Consider the following 23,796-nt stretch of genomic DNA (forward strand, 5'->3'; position numbering starts at 1 on the left):
AGAAAGTGGGATAACCATTGTTATTACAGGAAATTACAGAGACTATCCAATCTATGAAATTGGGGAAAGCCCCATTCTTGATGGCTTTCCAACTGAATGGTACAATACAGAACCTTTATAGACTTATTGGCACCAATTATATTGGAGATAAATAATGAATAATTTAAGATGCAGCCAAAAGTATTGATACCCTTCCACTTTTTCCCAAAGAATCCCAATTTGCCATGAAATAAGTTGAAAATGACATCCATGTAATTAGAAAGAAACTTCCTGATGTTAAGGAATGGATTCAAGATGTATGTTTGCTATTATTTTTGAAATGTCTTTATACTCCAAAAAATGAGAAGATGGAGCAAAATGTTTCTATATGATCTAGGTTTAATAAGATTAAGGAATGAATTAATCCCATATTGACACCAAATCCTTACTATATGGATCTCTCTTTGTTTTATTATTTACAAGAATATGTTAAGCCATACATCAAAAGCAAAGTGTCTGCTCTATGGATATGGAAGAAAGAATGGTGGATGCAGCCAGCGAGACAGAGTGGCGGCTGGAGATATTGCCTTGGGACCAGCTAGATCTGCACTGCAACTTTATCCTCCTTGCAGGGCTCAGCATAGGTTTGCTTCTGGACCAATGGTTAGAAAAAACTAGTTGGGGGTCAAGCTGGGGTGGATAGCAAAGCTGCTGGCCCTGTGAGGTGGGCTGGGCCTTTGCTGTTGCTTACCATCACAGCAGGGGGTGAGAAAGGGTGGAAAAGGGACAACCCTTAACTCTTGCCCACACAGCTGAGAGGCGATGCTCAGTGGAGGTCCCAGGTACCTGGGTGAAGGGGCTTCTCCAAGGAACCTGGCTTATTTTCTTTCTCCCCCTGTTTAGTGGATGCTGCCTTGGGTGGGAGTGAAGCAGGTGGTTTGAGGGCCTCATCAATAGTGAGAAACAGAGAGAAGCGAAGACCCAAGTTCCCCTGAATGTTAGTAAGAGGGCAACTGAGGCTCAGGGATCTTGCAGATGGTTTTATTGCTTTAGTTGGTAGCTGCATGAACTGGGGGCTGACGGTTGAAGTCTTTTTGTCTGGTAGAGTATTAACTGCCCTGAATGTTTTGAGTTGGGATGTAGCTTCTGAGTAAAAGGGAAGCTTGTTACCCCCGAGAGGGTGAGGTGGGCAGTTTCATCCCTATGCTGGTGGGACAAGGGTGGTGTCAGGTCATACCTCTAATTTGATGGCAATCTCCATTTCTGGCTTGACAAACCCATCCTGGAGACTGAATGGTCAGGCTACTAGGAAGAAATGGTTATAAATCCCTCCCTTCTGAAAGGTTGGTGGAGCTGAGGCATGGAGGCGTTGCTTCTCTGTGGCAGCATCAATGTTGTACAATAGCCTCCCTTTGGAGATTAAGATGGCCCCCTCTCAGTTGATTTTTCAAAAATTGCTGAAAATAGAGCTGTTTTGGAAAGACTTCCCCTGATTTGGTGTTTGCCATCTCTATTTTTTAAAAATTTTCATGTTATTGTGGTTTTGCTTAAGTTGCTTATTCTTATTGTTTTTTACTTATGACTGCCAGCTTTTTAGATTGTACTGTGGATGTTTAAGCTATTAATTATTCTATTCTAATTAGTCTTTTGTGAACTATGGCAGGATAGAAATATGTTTAATAAACAAATAAATCTGCTCAGATATTCCTATATGCCAGTCAATTGATATACCTGGGGATTACTGTCCACCCATTATTGTTCCTCATTTTCAAGTGACTATAGAGATGATGAATCAAAGGAGGCTGTTTACCACATGCACGCAACCTATGCAGATTTTTGCAGAAAGTGAATTGGTGATAGGGTCCATGAATGAGCTTTCAATTATTTTTCTACACTTCAACATTCAATCCATCTTATCAAAAAAGTCACCATCGTTATAGAGGACTACAGATACCTTAGTTCTTGGGAGAATGTATAAGTCAGTGGTAAGTGTAAAAAAACTATTGACAACCTATATTCTTTTAATTGTGCCTCAAAAGCAACAGCTGAATAAAGAGATCTAAACTTAAGGATAGGTCTATCACACAGAAAATTAAGTCTTGAAACAAAGGGATTGTATAGCTTGAATCATCCTTGAAATGGGTAAATATCTATACTGGACTGCCTTTCTTCAATTATTTCTGTCTGTCCTATAAGAAGAGATAGGATGGTATGTTCTGCGTCCCATCAATTACACAGTGCCATTTCATTGGATCTCAGGGCCATGTCTTCTCTGTCACTGTCCCCACTCTTTGGAACACCATGCCCCCAGAGACTGGTCTGACCCCAACCTTGCCATCCTTTAGAAAAGCTCTAAAAACCTGGCTTTTGAAGTAGGCCAGATGATATGATGGCTTGTAATTCTGATTGGTGGAGGATGGATGGTTGGCATTTAAGTGTATTTTTCTCCCCAGTGCAGTGTGTTTATCTATGTGGTTTCACATTGTTTTTTTACGCTGTTTTAATTTTGTATACTGCCTAGAGTCTTTGGATTTGGCAACCTATAAGTCAAAATCTAAATCAATAACAAAAATAAATTATAGTGAAAACCCATTAAGGCTGGACTTTAATGTTAAGTATTTGTCTCAGGGCCTTACTTTAGAGAAATTGTCCAGATGACTAAAACAAAATACAAATTAAAAAAAACACACACCTTAGCATAGATTACTTGGAAATGTAAAGATTTATACCAAACGGTGCCCCTGGCTTCAGTGGAATTAATCAGCCTTAAATTTGAGCAAGTTGATTTAACTGGATTACATATGAAGTTGCAAGTGAATTAAGGCTGGGTAAAAAGAGCTTGCTGGCAGTGAGCAGTTAGAAGCAAAATAAAACCAGCTCCTGGCTTTAACTCCATGGAACACAAAACAGCATCAATTGAAGCAAGACAAAATGAGGCCAGATGGGGTCACTGAGAATGAGAAGGACTCCACCCAGGACTCTGTCATAATTTTTACAAAGTAAGGCTGCAATTTTGTGCTTGATTTATCTGAGAATAAGTTGCACTGTGCTGAACTGGATTCACTTCTAAGAAAGCATGCATAGGACAAAGCTGAAACACTGTAATGATAAACATGTTTATATATCTTAGAATCAGGAGGACACACTGAGTAAAAAGACGTATAGACCCAGCCCTTGTGAATGCCAATGAATGTCATATTCGAAGTATATTTATTAATGTTTAGCCCTAAATCTCATTGTATTATCATGGCAACAGGAGCAGCAGAAGAAGGCGCATATATTGCCTACGTAATTCAAGGGTCATTCCAGCAAGTTAGAAATTATGTTCTCCTTGCCCTGGCAAAGTAAGAAAGCTGACACCTTGTCTGTTGCAGCTTAAGGATTTTGATTTTCACCCACAGTAGAATTACAATTTAATTAAAACAGGGAGCATGCAGTCCCCTAAAGGCTTAGGTGCAGCCCCCAGGCAGTTGGAAAAGGTGTAAAAGATTTGTAATTTTTAACATAACAACAGGGAATTATCAAACAGATGATTGCAGAGTAATCATGTTACCTATGTGTAATTTTAATTAAATGTAAATAAAAAGAAATCAGTTTTATTTTTTGTCCTTGCCCCGTTCCCTGTTTTTTGGAATGAGGAATGCAACATAGCTTTTGGCCTGGAAAACTTATTTCTCCCTGACCCACATAGCAATTTTTCAATATCATGCCAAATGGAAATGAGAAATATGTAAATAAATGTGATTTAGAATTGCAGCCATTTAATTGAGCTACATAAAATAAAATGAATGGTGTGCTTAATGTATCCAACAGATACCAAACCATCACAATTCCACAACTGCATGATTATACACCAGTGTAGCACCTTGACTAGACTATACAATTTATCACATACATTTCTACACAATTGTTACAAATAACAAAATCATACTGCTTTAAAAAAATAGTCAGTACACACACAGCTAAATCGTTTCAGCTCTCCCAATACCACCAGTTTAACTCCAGCATGAATTCATACTAGCATGGAACTTCCTTTTCAATGTATCCAAGTGATAGCTACTTTACTAGTGACTTGGGTCTGTACCACTCCACCCAGGCAACACAATTCCTATTGCTGGGAATAACTTTATGGAATCTTCAACTTTCACTGTCATACTGCACAGATTTTCAGTGGGATGGTAAAGACTAACATCCCCATTTGCAGCGATAGTGACAGAGCATACTTCCACCATCAGCAATTCTGGCCCTGCATCAAAATATATCTCAGCTAAATCTGATTGTTCATATTCCAGTTTCTCATTCACAATTTTTTTTTTCTAAATTTCATCAGCAGCCTGGCATATGGTTTAAGATAACTTAGGTCTTTTCAGAGACTGTAACAACAGGAGTTTTTATAATGTTTTGGGACATGTTTCACTATTATTTAAACCACTTGCTTTTCTGGTCAAAGTGAATCAACAACCTGTGCTCACTTCGGCAGCACATATACTAAAATTGGAACGATACAGAGAAGATTAGCATGGTCCCTGCACAAGGATGACATGCAAATTCGTGAAGCATTCCATATTTTTTAAAAAACTAAAATCAAGACAAAAAAAAAAGTGAATCAACAACCGTAGTACTGTATGGATTCTGGCTATCTACCAAAGAATTCCTGGTGCCTATACTGTACAGCAATACAATTCCCTTGGGGACTTGGGGGAAATGTCAACTACTTTTAGCTACAATCCAGATTAAATTTATTTGTAAGCCCCACTGAAACCAATGTGATTTATTTCTGAATATAAACATGTGTAGGATCTATCATTCTAGGACACCTGACACTTAAGAAACAAATCTAAAAAAGAGGGATCAGAAATAAGAGATGCAATTATAATAATTCAGTAGAGTAACCTGTCTTTGTATATGTAGTTTAAAGTGGATTTCAATCAGCTTCAAATAAAGATGCAAAACTGCCCTAATTCATACATGCCATTGAAATGCAGACATTTAAATATGCTTAAGTATAATGTACATTTAAGTTAACTTTATACCATTTTTATTGGTTTTTCTTTCTACAGTCCCGGGAACTGTAAATTTGGTGGGAGAGTGAGATTTCTCTATTACAGAGCCTTAGATCTCTTCTCATAAACTACATTTCCCAGAGTTTCCTAAGTAGAAAGAATGAACGTTATTATCTACTTAGCTCTATAGTATCTAGATGTGCTCTGGAAAGGTACCATATATTAAAAAATGTATAAGGACAACAATCATCAAAGCTTTACCTGATACAGTTCTATCCGTTGTTCTGATACACGAGCTTTTGGATTCTGTAAGCGGAAGACTCTAAATTCCGCCTTCACTAGATTGGAAGCATTTTTCTCCATCGCTGAGACATCAAACTTCACTCTTCTAAAGTATGGGTTTTGATTACTCGTTGAGATGAAATCTGCAAGAAGTTAGCATAATGGTTTAAATTATAAATATATTGCTTTTTTACAGGCCGCAACTTAAGACATTCAAGAAACAGTGACGGAAATGTTGTAGGACGATTCAACATCCAGCAACCAATTTTGATATCATTACTGTTTAGCCAGATAAACAAACATATATTTGGTTACAGAAACAGCAGATTAATACTGATCAGAAAAAACATTCCCAACTTTCTTTCGGGGCATGCACTTAACTCTATTCTTTGAAAGGAATGGTGGGTTACAGACAGCTATAGTTTCAAAAATGATCCATGTAGTTCCAGTAGCTACTAGTTTGCAATGGCCATTTCAAACAGGAAATCCCAACCTCCCTCAGTTAGGTGGCCCTGAAATGGACTGGGATTACATCTACCCAGAATTCCCAACCAAACTCAGTATGAGCGATCCCATTTGCATTAATTGTTGTTGTTCAGTCGTTAACTCGTGTCCAACTCTTCGTGACCCCGTGAACCATATTGTGCCAGGCCTTCCTGTCCTTCACTGCCTCCCTGAGTTTGCTCAGTTTCATGCTCATTGCTTCAGTGATGCTATCTAACCATCTCATCCTCTGCCGTCCTCTTCTCCTTTTGCCTCCTTTTGCATTAGAGTTAGCCATAAATGGGAGAACTTACGCTCAGCATCCCCTTGGAGATCTGTATGGTTCCCACCCTGTAACAGTTGCACAGATCTTTTGAGAACCTGGCTTTGCTCCCAGGCCTGGGGTTAGAGTAATTGTAGAGCCTCTGTTAATTTCTTTTCAAGGGTATTGGATTGTTTTTCCAGATGTACATGTCTTTTTCTTCATTTTATTGTTTCTTATTTTTGTGATGTAAGGCACCTAGAGTTGTTTGGGAGTTGGGTGGACTCTAAATCCAATAGAATAAATGCATCAGCAAAGAAAGATGTAAAAAAACAAGATGCTTGCCTGTCGTCCACCAGCAGTAGCTGCCTGGCAACTGAGAGCAGGTATTCCAGCTGATTTGGTGGGGATGGCTGAAGCAACCCAAGCTCACAATCATTTCTAGTTTCTCTTTCTTTTGTAATTAACCATAAGTACACGGTACCCACCATGTGTGGGTTGGAGGAAGGCTAATCATTCCCCTCTTTTGCTTTGCTTTTAAAAATTAACCCTATGTGCCTCTGCAGACAAGTAAACACAACGGGAGAGCAAGAGATGCAGCAATGGTTTGGCTTTTTAGCTACCCCTGCTACCTGTTTGGGCAGCCCCTTGGCATGCTAACCAAAGCACTGGGGTAATGGGCTACACCAGCCAGTGAGGTGTAAGCCAATAACAAACCTTGGCCACACATTTGGAAATTAACTGCCCGCAGAATAACTGTTTCTAAACCACGTATGCATATTCACATGCAGCCTAGCTCAGCAAACTATGCTGTGGTTATTGTGTGGTGGAAATGTGCCAATTGAGGCAGCAATGTGGACTTCAAAATCATCACAGCCTACATTCACCACAGCTTTCACCACTTGGAAAGTGGTGAACCATCCCTGAAAACACTTTCAGATTTGAAAACAATCAAGACAAAGGATGCATCTCAGCCACAGCCACACCCATTGAATGGTCTTTTAAAATAAAAATATAAATAACTTTAGATGTAAAAGCAGGTCTAGCATATTGATAGCCATTGTTTGCAAACAGAGCTTCCCAGATTCGCTTTTAGGGTCTCCAGTTTGCAAAGAAATCACAGAACAGAGCTGAAAAGCCCCAGTGTCCAGTTAGAAATACTGGGGCCTAGACAGAGCAATGTAGCTTTTCAGCATCATATTCTTTGATGCTGTTTTGTAGCATTCACTTGCACATCTTATTTTACACCTCTATTTATAATAAGTTTAGGATTAGCCAATAAATTATTCCTTAATGGAACAATAAACATCACAAAGTTCCCACATCTGATATTGAGCTTTTCAAGATAAACACAGAAGTTACCAGCAAAGAGTGGTTAAGAGGTACATATACTTAGTGTCTGTGATCAGTAAAAAAAAAATGCTGCCTGGTAAATAACATATTTACACAAATACTGAAAGAATAAATGATTAAGGTACCATGAACTACATAATTGGCAACATAATTATTATGTATCAGTAATAATGACACATGAAATTTCACTCGATTGGCATACTTGCAGGTTTGAAATGGAAAATCTTAGATTATCAGAAAATTGCAGATCATCCCCATGTATTTTCAATTACTAAGAGCAGAAAATATCAATCATTCAAAGAAAAGGCATTTACTGAAATAATGAATCAGTTACTTTATCCATAGCCAGGTACTATTCATGTGATTTCTGTACTGCTTTCTGGTTGATGAGCTTATCCATTAAAGCGTCAAAAAGATATTTGTGTAGTAAAGTCATTCTCTGCTAAGAATGTACTAAAAGAAATACTGAAGGCTCTGCTTCTCTTGACAGATCTCTTAGGAAATGGGCAATGTTGGCTGAGGACAGTGACAATTTAATTTCATATGTCTGCAGAGCTATTGACTGGGGAATGTTGTCTAAAAAAAACCCTTTTATCTTTATTAAAGGTGAACTCATAATACTCACAGAAATAGATTTCTAAGCTATATTTTGCCATTTTTCTAAAAAGTTCCAAAAGCTGAGGATTAGTATGTATTAGATTAGTATAAACCAGTGTTTTCCAAACTTGGCAACTTGAAGATGTGTGCACTTCAGCTTCCAGAATTCCCCATGCTGGTTGGGGAATTCTGAGAGTTGAAGTCCACACATCTTAAAGTTGCCAAATTTAAAAAAACCCTGGCATAAATAAATTCAAGCAGGTATGATTATACTCCTTCCATTGGGGATTAGAGGTTTTCCTTTACCTACTCAGAGGTTCTTGAGTAGGTCATCAGCAGCAGGTAATATCACCCAGTAGGTAATGTCACTCAACATCCAAAGAAAGAAGGAATCCTATTAGATTTTGTAAGTCCTTGTCCTTAAGGTCAAAACTGAAAGGTCACATCCACAAGATGAACAACTGACTTTATCCAAAAGCTCAGCTAATCATTTTAGTTCACTGAGACAGGCAGAGCTGAAAAACTTAGATTTCTATAAAATAAACTGCAATTGAACTGAAAATTGTCTCTAGTTACAGGATCATCCAGTACCAGGTTATAATTCTGTGTAGTTCATAGAAATCATATCTGATGTTACATTATCATTCACAATGTAAATTATACTCTCTGAACTAAAATAGTGGACTTTTGCATGATGTAAATGTGAACCAACCCTCTTTCAACATTTGGTAGCTAAATGGGTGAGAACCCAAACATGCACCTTTTCTCAAGAGAAAACAGCTTGTTTATGTGGCAGTCCCAAATGCTTGTAATGCCAAAGCAGAGGTCTGCATAAAGGCAACATTTGGGAACTGTTGGTCTGTACCCTTGTAGTGGACAAGATGTAAGAACCAAGAGGGGCTTTAAAAGTTATTTTGATGCTGGTTATAGCCAGAGATTTTTCTCTGTCATTGCTGTTCTGACTTGGCTGCAAATATTTGACACCCAAAACAGAATATCCAAACAGCATTCTCCTACACCTATGCTTTTTAGTTGTACGTATCTCTTATTCTTTATCAGGGGTTGGCAAACTGCAGCCTGCAGGCCAAATCTGGCCCACACCTGTTTTTATACAGCCATAAGTTAAGAATGGACAGGCAGGTGGGTGGGCAGATCACCAGACCTGAGCCTCAGCCAAGCTCTTGGAGCAAGGGGCAGAGGTGAGAGGCAGGGGCAGGGGCAGGGCATCCTGGGCAGTGACAGCCTATCAGCAGCCTCCTTGCTGGCAGGCCAGCATTGTTCAATGGCTCCAGCTCTCCTTGGCCTGCTGCCCCCACAGAAGCAGAGATCTGGTCCTTTTCAAACAAAGTTTGCCGACCCTTGTCCTATAGCCCAGAAATAGAGTCATCTGTCTCCTAATTTTACCATAATGAGACCCACCAAAACAGCTCTTTCCATTAATGATACATTGTAAAGTGCCACATTCACAGAAGTTTGGAGAACCTTTAGAAATTTTCCCCATTTCATAGGAACAACCATAGATGAGAGTCTGCTCCGTTTCAGCTACAAGTGCAGTTTTTTTTTTCTTTTCTTTTCTTCTCTAGAAAGCAGAAGCATCAAACTGTCTTTGATATGCAGTCCTAAATGAGTGGAACTAATTCAATATGTTTCCTGTTGCGGGGAGACATAAACAACTTTTCTTTTCTTATTTGGAAGAAAAGGCAGACTATCCGGGACTGCCTTTACTGATTTGCTTGCTCTCTCTCATTCACATGTGCTCCCAGAAACAGGAAAAGCTGAGAGCAATCAAATCATTCCAGTGAAAGTGGGTAATAAATGTTCCCAAGATTTATTTCTATTTCTTTTTTTGTGTGTGTATTTGTATTTATTAGACTTTTGGCAGGCTCCCCTCCTTTTCTCCACACATCCCCTTTTCTCATACTTTGCTGATCCTTATTTACAGAAGCCACAAGCTGGGCTTCAACGCTGTGTGTGAATGTCTGTGTATGCAAATATTTATAAGAGTCACTTGATTGTGATTAAAAGTTCTTGCAATGCTCTGGCTCCCTTCCCTAAACCTCTCTCTAATAGGTCTGTGTAAAGTTATTTAAGTTTCGCCGATAACATAAATTAATTAAAGCAAAACAAAAAACACAATGAGCACAAACCAGTCCCTTCTGCTCAAGGTAAAACTGTTCTTCTGGGCCTGTTCAGAGCTTCCTCCCTGAACCACATACGGGCTGCTATCCAGAACTGTCTCCTCCCTGTTATATGTGATAATTGATAGATTTGCATGGAAAGCACATCCCAGAGAAGCAGTTATTACCCTGCCGTTGTGTGACTTTCTGGCAAGATCCACCCTTGTTGCCCAGTGTGCAAAAGTCTCAGGATTTCTCCTCTCTCCAAAACACAAACACACGTGGCATCCAGTTGCAATCCTGATGCACGCCTGACCAGAAACACTGGGCTAGGCTGATGTAGGATTTAAATCGCAGATGCTCTCAACAAATACAATGAGGTTTTTTTTAAAAAAAAACACACACATTGCAATTGGTAACTTGGGAGAGCCAGTTTGGTGTGGTGGTTCAGGCACCAGGCTAGAAACTGAGAGACCATGAGTTCCAGTCCTGCCTTAGGCACAAAGCCAGCTGGGTGACTTTGGGCCAGTCACTTTCTCTCAGCCCTAGGAAGGAGGCAATGGCAAACCACTTCTGAAAAACCTTGCCAAGAAGACTGCAGGGACTTGTCCAGGGAGTCTCTGAGAATTGGACACGATTGAATAGATTAAAAAAAAAAAAAAACGTACTTACAATCTCCCTCACATGCAGCCTGCATCTGCACAACCATCTTCCCTTCCCCCCCACACCCTCCCCAATTTAAATTTTAAGTTCCTGATGTGAATACATGGACACAGATAATAAATGATGGGTAAGGTACAATACACAGGGAATCAAGCAAACAGATAAACAAATACATATCCTAAGGGCAAATTAATACCAAATAAGTAGGTATCTGTACCATTATTCCAATGACCATTTGAGGAGCAAGGATTGGAAAAGCTGCAGGATACAAGCTTTTAAAGCTTTCTTCTCTCCCATCATTTCTTCATTTCAAATTATTTTCCAAAGTGGTCCCCCCCCCACACACACACACACACACATCTGAGTGTTTGCTATCTGTAAACTTTATCTATAAACTGGGACTAGACTGAAGTATAAAAGGGGTAAAATCAAATTTCCCCCCACTTTCCCAAACCTAGTCATCTTTAGAGGTTGTTCAGAATAAAGATGCTGGGGTTATGATGAGCGGTTATATGAAGGTTTCAGCTCATTACAAAGTGTATTCTTTTTGGAATAAACTGTCAGGAACCATGTGGCTGCTTGGATGTGCTGAAAATGTATGTGCAGCTGTTTCCAGCTCCTTTCAAGCCTCTGGAATGACTGAGATTAAATATCATGGCCTTATCTGTGGAGGACTCCTGAGAGGAACAAGATAGGTCAAGTGATCCCACTGAACCATCTGCATCAGTTGAACAAGACTTCAGTATAGTACCTGAGTCAGAATCATTCCCCATTAGTCTGAGATCAGATTTAAAAATACAGCCATACAGCCTAGGTGAACAGTAATTCCACTGGGTTGAATATTGGAGTATCTCAATGTACCTTTATAAGGGACAACATCTTGGGAATGAAGGTCTACCTAACAGAAGACAAGCATGCCTGGAGGTCCTCACAACCAAATCAGGCCTAAAGAGCAGTAGCTGAGCGACTGAAAGGCAAATCAATAACCAGGCACCAGATCAGGTTTAATGAATTCCATCTGACTAGGACACGGGTAACTACAGCCTCTAATATAAAGCTTGTAAATTACAGCCTCTTACAAGGTTGCTCTGTAGTTCTTTGTTACCTGAACTCTGACTTTCATTCTGTCTCATTCCCTAGAACTTTGGTATCTTTACTGACTTACTGATTACTGTTCTGTATAGCTATCTATGAATAACCCTTTTTGGAAATAAACTTTGGATATTACAACTATGCCTTTGCCACTTCTAGTCTGTGACCTAGGACAGGACAGAAGAATGCAGTTTATAGAGAGTATAACCATTAGTAATATCTGGTGATTAGTAAAGGCTATATGATGCCATCATGGTAGAGAAGCAAAGATATTTCAGAATGAAGACAACTGGCTTTATCCCTATCACAAAAATTTCAAAACTTGTGCCTTTTAAAAACATACTTGACTAGAGGAGAAAGAAGAACAAGTAATAGTAAATGATAGTGTAACAATCAACTTTCAGTAATCTTCAAAATTATTGTCTCTAGCTAGGGTGCTTCAACTCCTTCTTAATGTGTGAGCAATTGTGGCCTCAGGAGGACTAGATGTTTATGCTTCCCTCTAATAAAATTGGGAGTGACATCTACAGATACAATTCTATGTATCACATCTCTTCACAGGAGCAACAAGTGTATGTATATCACATTCATATTAAATTACTGCATTTTCAAAAACACTTGTTTGGGTAAAAATGACTGTTCCCTGTTGCATGTGACACATTCAACATATCTACAGGTATTTTAAAGAGCTTTGTAAAAAAATAAATGGAGTGTTATACAGTATGCTAAGTTGGTTCTTTATGTAGGCATATTAAGAACAATCAAATCATACCAAAATAAGGGGTGCAATATCTGAGCAAGAGCTGAAAGACATAAGTGAGACTGGTAATAGTACTTAGAATTATGATAATAGAGGGGGAAAAGGACATAGTTCTGAAATGATGACAGAAGTTGGCTATTATACACAGGAGTGAATGAAGTTTAAATTCTTTCACATGTGTCTGCATGTGAAAGTTGTCCCAGGAACTGCTGATGTAATTTCCATCACGTTTTAAAGTAGCATCTCTGTCACTGGGCATTAAGCAGATAATCACTTTTTCCACAATGTTCCTGGCAATGTCCATATCAACAATCTGAAAAATACTGATCCCTAGTAAGTGGCTTGAAATATGAGAGGGACTTTACTCATTAAGAGATTGGCTGATGGATAGGCAACCTGTTTTCATTACCCACAAGATTCAAGTCGCTTCTTTCTAGTTTATCACTACTTAATGACTGAAACTGATTTGATCAGGGGAAAAGTGTTGTAATGAAGCCACATAAGGCTGGCAGCCTTAGCCATGGAACATACATGTATATACACTCCAGGCTAAAATATAATAAAGGAAACTTGAGCTTCAGAGATACCCACAGAATATACACTTCCTACTGACTTTCTACAGGGCAGAACACTCCCAGGAGTGTCCCAAGTAACTTGTTGCCTTTATTAAAACAAGGCTTGCACAGGCATAGTGAGAGCACTATCAAAACTCGCTCTGGGCTTTGCTCCTCCTTTTGTCCAAGCAATCTTATAATAGGTTTGACAACAAAAATCTGAGAACCTCTGTAATTGACTTTGTGACCAGTCCTAACACCAATGAAATAATTTCTTTTATATAGTACATGGAGGGGAAAGGGGGTGTCATACAAATTTATTTATCATTTTAGGGGACACAGCGCTGCAAAGTTTGAGAACCACTACTTTAGAAGATTTGGGGGTATGGAGACACAACCCTAAGGTCTGAAATGGCCCTCAAGGTAGAAAAGTTTCAGATTATTTGAGTCCCATTGGTTTTTGGTTCTGCCTCTGGTCAGCTGCATTCTTTTTGTTTGATATATGTTGTTTTAACTGTAAGCCACCCAGAGTTAATGTAGAGTCAAGTATCAGGCCTTGAAATTGAAATAAATGAAATGAAAATAATTACATACAGCTTAATTAGCACATGACAATTCATTTATGAAATACATTTATGGTTGCTCATGGCAAACAAAAAGATAAAAACACACTAAATCAAACAAGAACCTTTTTTTTAAAAAAAAGCCAAGGCTGCCTTAAACATTTCTTTAACAGAATAAACAAACACATGTATGTTTGTTCTGCTAACTTTCCAGCCCCAGCACCTGGTGGAAAAAGCCAGGTCCTCAAGACCTTTTGGAAGGCCAAGAGGGTCAGGGCCATCTAAATCTCTGGGGGGAGATTGTTCCATAAGGAAGACACCACAACAGAGAAGGTATGCCTCCTGGGTTGCCCCAGGTGATACTGTTTCACAGAGAGATCCTGGAACATGCTTACCCTGTTGGATTTAGTGGGATGAACAGAACCACTGGAGATAAGTGGGTCTGCAAATTACCTGGCCTCAGGCCATACAGAGTTTTAAAGGTGAGAGCCAGCACCTGGAATTGCACCTGGAATCCATCTGGAAGCCAGTGAGGCTTACTCAGAAGTCATGTTACACAGGCATACCATGGTGGACCAAATCTGCACATGCCACTGCGTTCTGGACCAACTGAATGCTGTTCAAGGGCAGCATCGTGTAGAGCACATTGCAGTAGTCCAGCCAGGAAGTGGCTACAGCAAGGTGACCATGAGCAGTGCCGTCTCATTTAGGAATGGGTGCAGCTGGCACCTCAAGATAGACTGATGCAAAGGCCCTCCTGGCCACAGCTGCTCCTTGAGCAGGAGCCATGTGTCAAGAAGGGCCCCCAGATGGCACTCTGCCTGGGGAGTGTTACCCATCCAGAGTTAATGATGGAAGAACAGTACTACAACCCAGCCTGGAACACAACTAGAACAGGTCTAGATAACAGACCAATAGACGATCACGTAAGAGATAAAACTGAGATTGTTTTTTAACTATGGATAGTGGTTTATCTCATCTGTGCATACACAGAAATGGGTGGTATCCTTTTGATGCTTATCCATGAGGCACCATCAATATACATAGAAATGTATGTCATTTCCCTCTTTACCATAATCTACTTCATTTGGCAGCATCGCCGTCCTTTCTGCAACATTATCAGGGGAGGATCAGAAAAGAAAAAATCCACACCCGCTTGACCTGCTGCAGGTATATAAATCTGGAATCCTAAGTGGAGCTGAGACTAATTCTAAATAACATTCACTAGGGCGATGCAAAGCACTTGAAAAGGATTTTAGTGCAAGCAAAGCACCCTGCCTTAGTGTGTTAAAGCAGCCATGTCCCCCAGAATGCTCAAGCGCAGGTTCTGAAGGTGCTTCCTCTCATCTGTACGCGCATGGGACAGCACATCTACTGGGAGTGCTGGCAATGCCAAGCAGCAGTGCTTATGCACACACCTCCAGAGCAAATGCTGCTGTTTTAACACTTTGAGGAAGAATGCTTTCCATGCCCCCCTGGGCTTTGCAAAGCACTCCTCTCAAAGGCTTGGCACAGACCTCAATTCACAATATTAGCCTTAACCACATTTTCCAGTAGGACAAAAAAACAAACAAACTTCAGTTTAGGGGGAGGAGATGACAATTAAATAAACACTTTGCTTTAGCAATATATACAGAACACTGAAAGAGCCAAAAGCTGTTCAACTAAGAACAGATTCATTATGAAACAAAACACTTATAAGGACCAAAGAAAGTAGAAGTTTGCATAATTAAGAAAACCTTTTAAATGAGAATTCACAAATTCAGACATTGCTAGACTTGTGTGCCAGGTCTGATTTTTCTCATTTCAGAAGTGGGAAGTTGTCTGTAATCTTCTCCAGAAAAATCATGTTTCTTTCCCCAAGTTATCCATCTCCTAGGACGTGTCTTTCTTCACCCCTGCGCTAGACTGTTATATTTGCCATGAGAGTAATGGATACTGTTACGTCTTAGGGATTACAGGATGATTAATGAAGTTCTAGATCCCTGGCCAGAGAACACAGAATGCATCAGAGACCAAGCAATCGCCGTTGCTTGCACTGTGACAGTTTGCCGCATTGGCTCAGTGTGGCCAGCAGTGAAATGAACAAACATGGCATCCCTTTCAGATTTTGAATCTGCTCCCAGTTCAAAATTCAGAATTCATGCCACGCCATGCCATTCCCACAAAGGGACAGTATTAAAGGGAGGATTTAATCACCTTTCTGCTTTCTGTTTCAGCCACTCTCCAAAACAGACAAAATGGCTGGAATTATGGGAGTTGTAGTCCTAATATATCTGGAGAGAACCCAAGGGGGAGTCTAGACTAATCACAGTTAAATAATTTTGAGGCTGCCATCCCATGTTCGTTTTAAACAGTTCCACACAGACCTATTCACATATTACCACTGAGTTCAATGATATGCATTCTCAGATAAGCATATCCATACCCTGGATTCAGTTTTCATCTTGGAGCTGCTGGCTTAGGATCAGATGATGGAGGAATTTCTGCTTATCCATTGCTATGGCTGGATCACCCTCTATCTACCATGAGTCCTGTCAACACAGCTGAAACCTGCAGGGATGGAGGACCAGTTGGATGGTCTGCCCTAAGAGGCAGGTGGTTTCTTGCAAGCAGTAGGGGATTTTACCAGCACCTGGCTGTGAGCGTGGCTGACCTCTGGAACTCAGACACAATGAGGACAATGGACGTGGCCTCTCTAGTTGTCAACCCGAGGGACACTAACAGTCAAATAATGAAAGGTAAAAAAAGAATATAGTGAAACAGAAGTATGTACTGTGTATTGTCGAAGGCTTTCACGGCCGGCATACGATGGCTGGTGTGGGTCTTCCGGGCTGTGTGGCCGTGTTCTTAAGGGTCACATCACCCTGGGCACAGAGAGAACTGCTCCTGTCTGTGCTCCTGCACTCTGAAGATGCCGGTCACAGGTGCTGGCGAAACGTTAGGAAACAAAACTTCCAGAACACGGCCACACAGCCCGGAAGACCCACACCAGCCATCAGAAGTATGTACTCTTCAAAATGTCATTCAGAAACAATATTTAAGTGACCTGCACTCTCCCTAACAGGTGCAGGGAGGAAAATGTATGACCACTTTGCAAAATGTCTCCAGATAAAATAACTTATATTTGCTCTGAATTAGATGCCTTGAAGCATATGTTGTAGCAGTAACATATGAGTACCAAAAAGTTGCATCCCAATGCATCTTTGTATGAACCTGGTTTTACTGTCCCATTTCTCACTTGTAAAGCCAGTTAGGAGAACTTGCATAAGTTGGGTGCAGATAATATTTGCATTAGTTTAATGTTGTTTGAATACAAAATAAAACATTATCCCTTTATTGTCTTCAGATCTGGTGGTTGTGCCTATGCTTGGTTATGCCAACCACACTGGGGCTTTGGGATCCCAGCATGTTTTGACTGAGATAATATATAATTTAAAAGGAAGATCCATCATTCCTGGTAGAAAACAATTGTTCTACTTTTTGGTTAAAAGAAAGCAATTATTCTCTCTCTGGATGACCTGAAAATCTGCTTTCCTGGTGGTGCTAAATTTGGGTTTCCACTGAAATATTCTTCAAGGATCAGGATAAACAGATGGATGTGTTTGATGTCCAATATTACACTTCTACGATTTAAGAGGAGCTCAGCTGGGATGTCCAGAGAACCAAGTTGAGTTCTTTGCAACCGAAACAGGAGATGTTATTTCTAGTCCAATCAGTGCCCTTCATATTCTCCTCTGATGTTTCAGATAAGCAACAAAAGTCTTTGGCTTTTGCTGAAACATCTGAGAAAGCCAAAGTCCTTTCCAAAGCACCATCAAAATTGCGTCTTTGGCCTGAAGATAATGTCTCCTGTATCACCACTGAAATAAAATACCCCAGTAAATGTGTGTTGTTTTTGGAAAATTCTCAGGTATGCACTTCACTATTCTGCTTACACTAGATTTTTTAAAAAGGGAAATATATCCAGAAGACTTTCATCTCCTTCCATGAAGAACAGCTTCTGTACCAGCTTATATTAATGTTGTGAATTGCAAACCTCTTAGCAAATGGAGGATGGAAACTGAGACAGGCAAGATCATCCAGTTTGGCTGCATAAAGTTAGCTATACTGATAGAGCATACTAGTTACGAAATTGAACTATAGATTAGAAAATCCCCAGTGCAAATCTTCTTTCTTCCATGAATTCTTATGCATCTTGGGCAAGCCACAGACTTTTGGCATCAGCAACCTGAAACACCTGCAATATGGAAGGCCAATAATATTGACTGATTTTGCAGGGCTATTCTTCTACTTATTTCTCAAAACCATCTACTACAAAGGATCTATTGCAAGGATTACAGCTAGGTAATACGCAGAACTTTGTAAATGCTTGGAAGCACTGGACAAACATTAAGCCTTAAATTAGATTCACCCATTGCCTTATTCAAAAGGAGAAACTAGAATTGCCTTATTGCTTCCTCTGACTGGCAGAACCTTTCTGGGAATTCAGAGGGAAGCCCTTCACATGTCCATCAGAACCTTTTTTTTATAGGATATACCAGAGATTAAACCTAGGATCTTTTGCATGCAGAAAGTTACATTCCTTCCCAAATTAACTGCAAAACCTCAGATGCTAAAATGACCAGAATACATCCAAGGTATAGAAATTAATTTAAATTAGCCTTCCCTGATTCCAATCCCAAGTAGATGAATTAGGCAATGAGGCTTACTTAATTCCAGACACTTCTGACTATCTCCATGTTGCTAGTTTGGAATTATTTGGTGCTCCAAGCCCCTCTTATTAGATGATTAGAGCAGTGACCTCTGGCTAGCTGTCAAAGCTTCATCCAGGGCTTGGCAAGAAATCTTGAAACTCAAACCCACCCCTAGGAGCTAGCAGAAGAATCAAGGACATGACTTCTTACATCTGTTATTGCAGATATAAGAAGCCCTAATAATGAAGATGGTCACCTACTGCAGAATCAAGCAATCAAACCTTTTATTTGCAACCATCTCAGGGTTTAAATCTTATGACTCTTTATCCTGCCTTTACAAACATCTTGCTGCTTGTTTCTAAGCCTTGGAGGTGGGCATCTGCACCAGGTTTTGATAATGGCTCTGTCTAGTCTCAGGCTCTTTGCTTCCAGCCTTCTCAGCTTCAGCCCTCACACAGATTATCTTAAAAATATTCACAAATCACTTTTTCTTTACTAAAAATTTAACTAGACATAATAGCCCCACTATTATTTAGTACAATCTGTTGCTTGTCATTGTTTCAATAATTCTGGGGGTCAACAGGATGGGGAAAGATAATTTAGAACACCCAATTTAGAGATGAATGTTGAATGCAGGTGGGGTCAGGACAAAACTAACTTAAACTTAATTCAAACACTATTTGTATGATTATTTCCTAGGTATTCAATCATCTCCAGTTTTTGTTACATTATGAATCACATTTCAGTGGCAATTTTTGGAGGTAATTTGGAGACTCTATCCAAGATTTTTGAGGGCTGCATATACGGTACCTGTGAAGTCACAGATTTTGCACCCCTGGTTTAGATTATCAGTCATACTCTATTTCTGGTATAGTATGGGAGCTAATCACCAAGGGATAACCACAGCAGTCAGACAGATTTTTCCCATTCAGGTCACCTAATTTCTCCTGGTCCATAGACAGTCAGGGAAATAATCTTAGTATGTTGATTTTGGTATATGAACCTCCGTTTCAATACATCAGCTTTGTGATATGGTATATGAACTTTTCTATATACCTAACTCCCAATATATTATAATCATCCCTTTTTTCTAAGAGCTGATGGGTAATAAAGAGGTGGAATAGCAAGGTTTCACATAGTGAGATGGTGAGAGACAGACTCTTAGGAACAAAATGTTAGCAACAGCAACAGAAAATTTGCTGAAAATGTCCAAGTTGCACTTGCAGCAGGAGATGAAAGTCTGGTGCCAGCATGATATCCAGACACAGGTAATAAAAGCATTATGTGTAGTTTTTGGTATTTCTAATCGACTGCCAAGAAGTTTTGACCCATTTATATGTTAACTTAAAATGCATAAGGTGCTCTCTCACACAATACAAGTTAAAGAACCGACAATGTTATGTGAGCTATACCTAAAGCTTTATATAACTATAAAGTACATATATAGTGTTGAACTGTCTCCATGAAAAATTGATTTTATAGCATCCAACATTTTCAGAGCTTTTAGATAGGCAATGCATTCAGAATGTTAGCTAAGACCGGCTGTGACCAGATTTTTGTTATCTAGCAATGGGATAGAGGCTTACCGTGCAGAAAGCTAGATGAGCATGGGAATATAAGCAAAGCCATGCCAGATGAGACCAAAAGTCCATCAGGTCCAGTAATCAAATGCCTCTGGTAAAAACCACCTCCCTTTTTTCCTTCCTTAACAGAGAATGGTGTGGTATACTACCTCTGTACCTAGAAACCTAAGATAACCATCATACGTAGGAGCTACTGATGATAGCTATTTTCTCCATAACTTTGTCCAACACCTCCTGCTGTTTAAGCCATGTATGTCAGCAGCCAACCTCCAGCAGTAAAACCAATAAGCTAATTATGCAGTGTGTGAAGAGGCCCTCTCTTTTGTCCTGAATCTCTTGCCAAATACTGTTACTGAATGACTCCAGGTTCCAGCAGTAACAGAAGGGGAACATCTCTGACTTCATACAGTGCATCATATCCTCTTTGATAATCTCTTTTATGATCATGTCGGACATTAATTTTGAAAGACAGCTGCATTTAAGTTTTCAGAGTCTGGTCATCGTTGGAACCAGTTTACACAGCAAACTCCAGTATTGGAAATGTAGACTGTAGCTGATCTATGATGAAGCCATTTGATGGTTATAGCCCCTGCTCAGCTCTTGGCTTGCCTCCTACTTACTGCATCAGTAGGAGTGGCACAGCAAATATAAATTCATGTGCCAAGGTTAGACAAGCGTTTGCTTATTCCTTACATGTTGTGTTTTGCACAAGCCAGTTGGTAGTTGCATCACTTCAAATAAAATTTAAGAGCACACTACAAACTTGTTTCTAATATGTAAATACCTGACCACCAAAAATGCCAAAAATTCAACTCCAAGAACAATGGATTTTTGTATTTTTGCCACCAAGTTCTCATCAAAGAACCACAAAGGAATCAAAATGAATTGGATGTTCTCCCTGCCCCAAATTTGGCCTTGTTTCTCCTAGCCTCAAAACACTTCCACAATTGCACTATTACTATCCAAGTGTTTTTCTGCCATTACAGAAATAAGACCTGGCCCATAGTTACAATGGTATATATCCTTGTCACAACTTGGTGCCTTTCAGATGTGCTGGGACATAACTCCTGGAATTCCTAGCCAGCCTCAATATATTTGGAGGACATCATATTGGGGAAGGCTGCACTTTATAATGAAGGCATAGACTCCAGTGGATTAGGTTGGAGCAGTCATGGAAAGGCTAATGGAATATTTGTAATAGCATGGAGAGGGTTTTGGTGGGTGTGTCATCATTCCCTCTATTTCCTATAGTCATACTCTGAGTATTATATAACTCATATGAAACCACCTATGCAAAACAGACCTTTTCCCATATCTGAAAGTGTAAGGAAAACCCAAGCTTTGCAAAATAGAAAAACTATTGGGAGAACAAGGCGGAAAGGACCAAATTCAGCTTAGTCAGAATGCCCTGTCCTGATGAATTTCTAACTACTGTATATGGGCAGAGCGGAATATAATGCAATGTCTAGGATACAGAATGTTGCATGTTTGTTACCTGTCAACATCCATATGTGAAGAATAATATAGAAAGTCCAGGAATGATAGAGTTAGGATGCAGGCTTTGTATTTCTTTTCTAACATTTGAAAAATATCAATCCTATTTGCTAAGCTACATCAGATCATCACTTTACTTTCTACTATTTCCTCAAAGATCATTTTCTTTTGTGTTCTAAAGATAAGAAAGGACAAATTCATCTTAAAACTAGCTGAAACCTACATAATCATAATATCTGAGGATTCTGATGGAAATCTAGGAGGTTAGGAGTGAACATCCTAAAGTTTTCAAAAAAAAAATCCCCATTTTTCTCAGCTACAAAAATGCAATATCTGGGAGAACACGACTTTAATGACTAAAATTACTCTTATGGCTGAAAAATTTTTGCTCCTAAGGTAGATATAAGTTATTTCATTTCTATCACACCACAGTCTATATGAATTAGCAAGCCTTATTGCGTTTTTCTCCCAGGCAGCGAGACTATAGTAATAGACGTTAAGGCTAGCAGTGAGGCTGGATATTTTAATCTCACAAGAGTTTTTGTGATAAGTAAATTTGTATATGTCTACTCTAAAGCAAATCCCATGTTCATGGTATAGAATGGCAACCTTTATTTTTAATTTATTATCTGACATAATTTTATGTAGCATATAGCTTGCTGATGGTAGATATTTAGTATGCTGTAACTGAAATGATTTGGTTTAATAAGCTTTAACTATATGAATAGGCTACAGACCTGTAGAAATTCAAGGTTCTAAATACATACTGTACTCCAGATACTTTAGTCTGAGCCACTGGAGTAGCTTACAGGCTAACGAAGATAGCTTAAACTTCAAACTACTATCTTACTAGAGAAGATATGGTAATTCATCAGCCCAGATGATCTGAGGGAACAGGAAGGGTCTGTCTGTTTCTACAAAAATCTTACTTCCAGATTGCTTCCTATATCTGAATAATTCATTCTTGGGAGAAGCTGCCAAGTAGACTTGCCTTTTACTATTGTAAAACTTGTCACCCCTGCTCATTTTAGACTATCCTAACCACCTCTGGGTCCCTGAGAGCCTGATAAGAAGCTGACCTTTAGTTTATCCATAGCAGGATCCTCCTCCCTCTCGAATAACTCTACAGTATAGGGTATTCCTATGTATTGCCAGGACACCATATTACCTCTTTAAACAAATATCAGCATTTATGTGAACACTGTCCATGTGAAAGAGGTTACAACTACATGTGTAGTTCCACAGCCAGAACATGCTCTGAACACTCCTCTGCTCCACATCAGTCCTGGAAAACCAAACCCAACCAAACCCTGAGGTTGTAAGAAGAGGATAGACAGTTGCTCTTCTTACTGTATGAAACAGAAGGCAGTACTAAAGCATGCTGTGCTGAGGGAAAGTTAAATTGAAAACATTTTGAATTATTTAGAGAGCTAAATAAACTTTCCCTAAATCCAATTTTCTCCAGCAGTGTCACAGGAACCACAAAGCCGTCATCCATGACAAGCTTAGCAGTGTTGAAATCAAGAAAATGGCAGTAAAAGGACATTCTCAAGCTATTTCACAATTCAGTTTCGGCACTGTTGACGGCTATGTTTATGTGTCTCCACCTTGGTGTCAGAAAATCCAACCAAGTCTGGTTCTTCCAACCTTCTGATAGCTCTTGCTTAAAAGACGAAGAAAATCATTGAACTGATTTTTGATCAACTTTTGGGGAGTGTCAGATAATTGGAAATGAATGTGTGTGAGATGGATGCATCATAAAATTATGGTGAATGCCATTGTGGATAATGCTGTAACATGTCTCCCAAAAAGGTTTATGCAAACCTGGTAACGGTAAGTATTGGTGTGGAGATGTGCTTCAATACTAAATTCATTTTGTGGGCACTCCGTCAAAAACATCCCAGTAAAGCTGAAACAAGTATGTTCTGAACTTTTTAAATCCAGGCCTGTGGCTGGGAAAAACGTGTGTGAGAGAGTATAGCTTAAGTGATAAAAGATAATTGGACTGGCTCTAATTGACTACAATGCACGACAGTTTGTAATACAATCCTGCCAATATACTTCAATGGTGCATTGGAGGCCTCGTGCAGAAGAGAAAGGAAAACAAAACCGTCATCCAGCATGTTTATTTGTTGATTCGCTGTTCTCTTCCATACCTTTATTTCTTGTTCCCTTTCCCTTAATCCATTCATATTATTCATATTAGTCAGATCTATCTGACGACCAGTTTTTAGACTGTGGGGGAAGTAACTTTTCTATCTATCTAATTATCTATCTGCTAGATCCAAGACCATGCATATCTATCATGGTACAT

At 39.5% G+C, this 23,796-nt stretch overlaps 1 protein-coding gene and 1 non-coding gene across 2 annotated transcripts in view; one reads left to right on the forward strand and one right to left on the reverse strand.

Annotated features, from left to right (window-relative positions):
• Nucleotides 1-23,796, reverse strand: part of TGFB2 (transforming growth factor beta 2) — a 91,154-nt gene that overhangs the window by 17,843 nt on the left and 49,515 nt on the right. Inside the window, exon 2 of the mRNA XM_088146557.1 lies at nucleotides 5,244-5,407. Coding sequence (XP_088002683.1) covers nucleotides 5,244-5,407 — 164 coding nt within the window. The remainder of the gene's footprint in view (nucleotides 1-5,243; nucleotides 5,408-23,796) is intronic.
• LOC112540168 (U6 spliceosomal RNA) lies at nucleotides 4,444-4,550 on the forward strand. The gene has a single exon (XR_003084236.1). It is a non-coding gene; the product is annotated as a U6 spliceosomal RNA (small nuclear RNA).

This window comes from Python bivittatus, unplaced genomic scaffold, assembly GCF_059951505.1.
Source record: "Python bivittatus isolate LINGU-HERP-01145 unplaced genomic scaffold, Pbiv_v1 ctg000020_np1212, whole genome shotgun sequence".
Taxonomy (NCBI): domain Eukaryota; kingdom Metazoa; phylum Chordata; class Lepidosauria; order Squamata; family Pythonidae; genus Python; species Python bivittatus.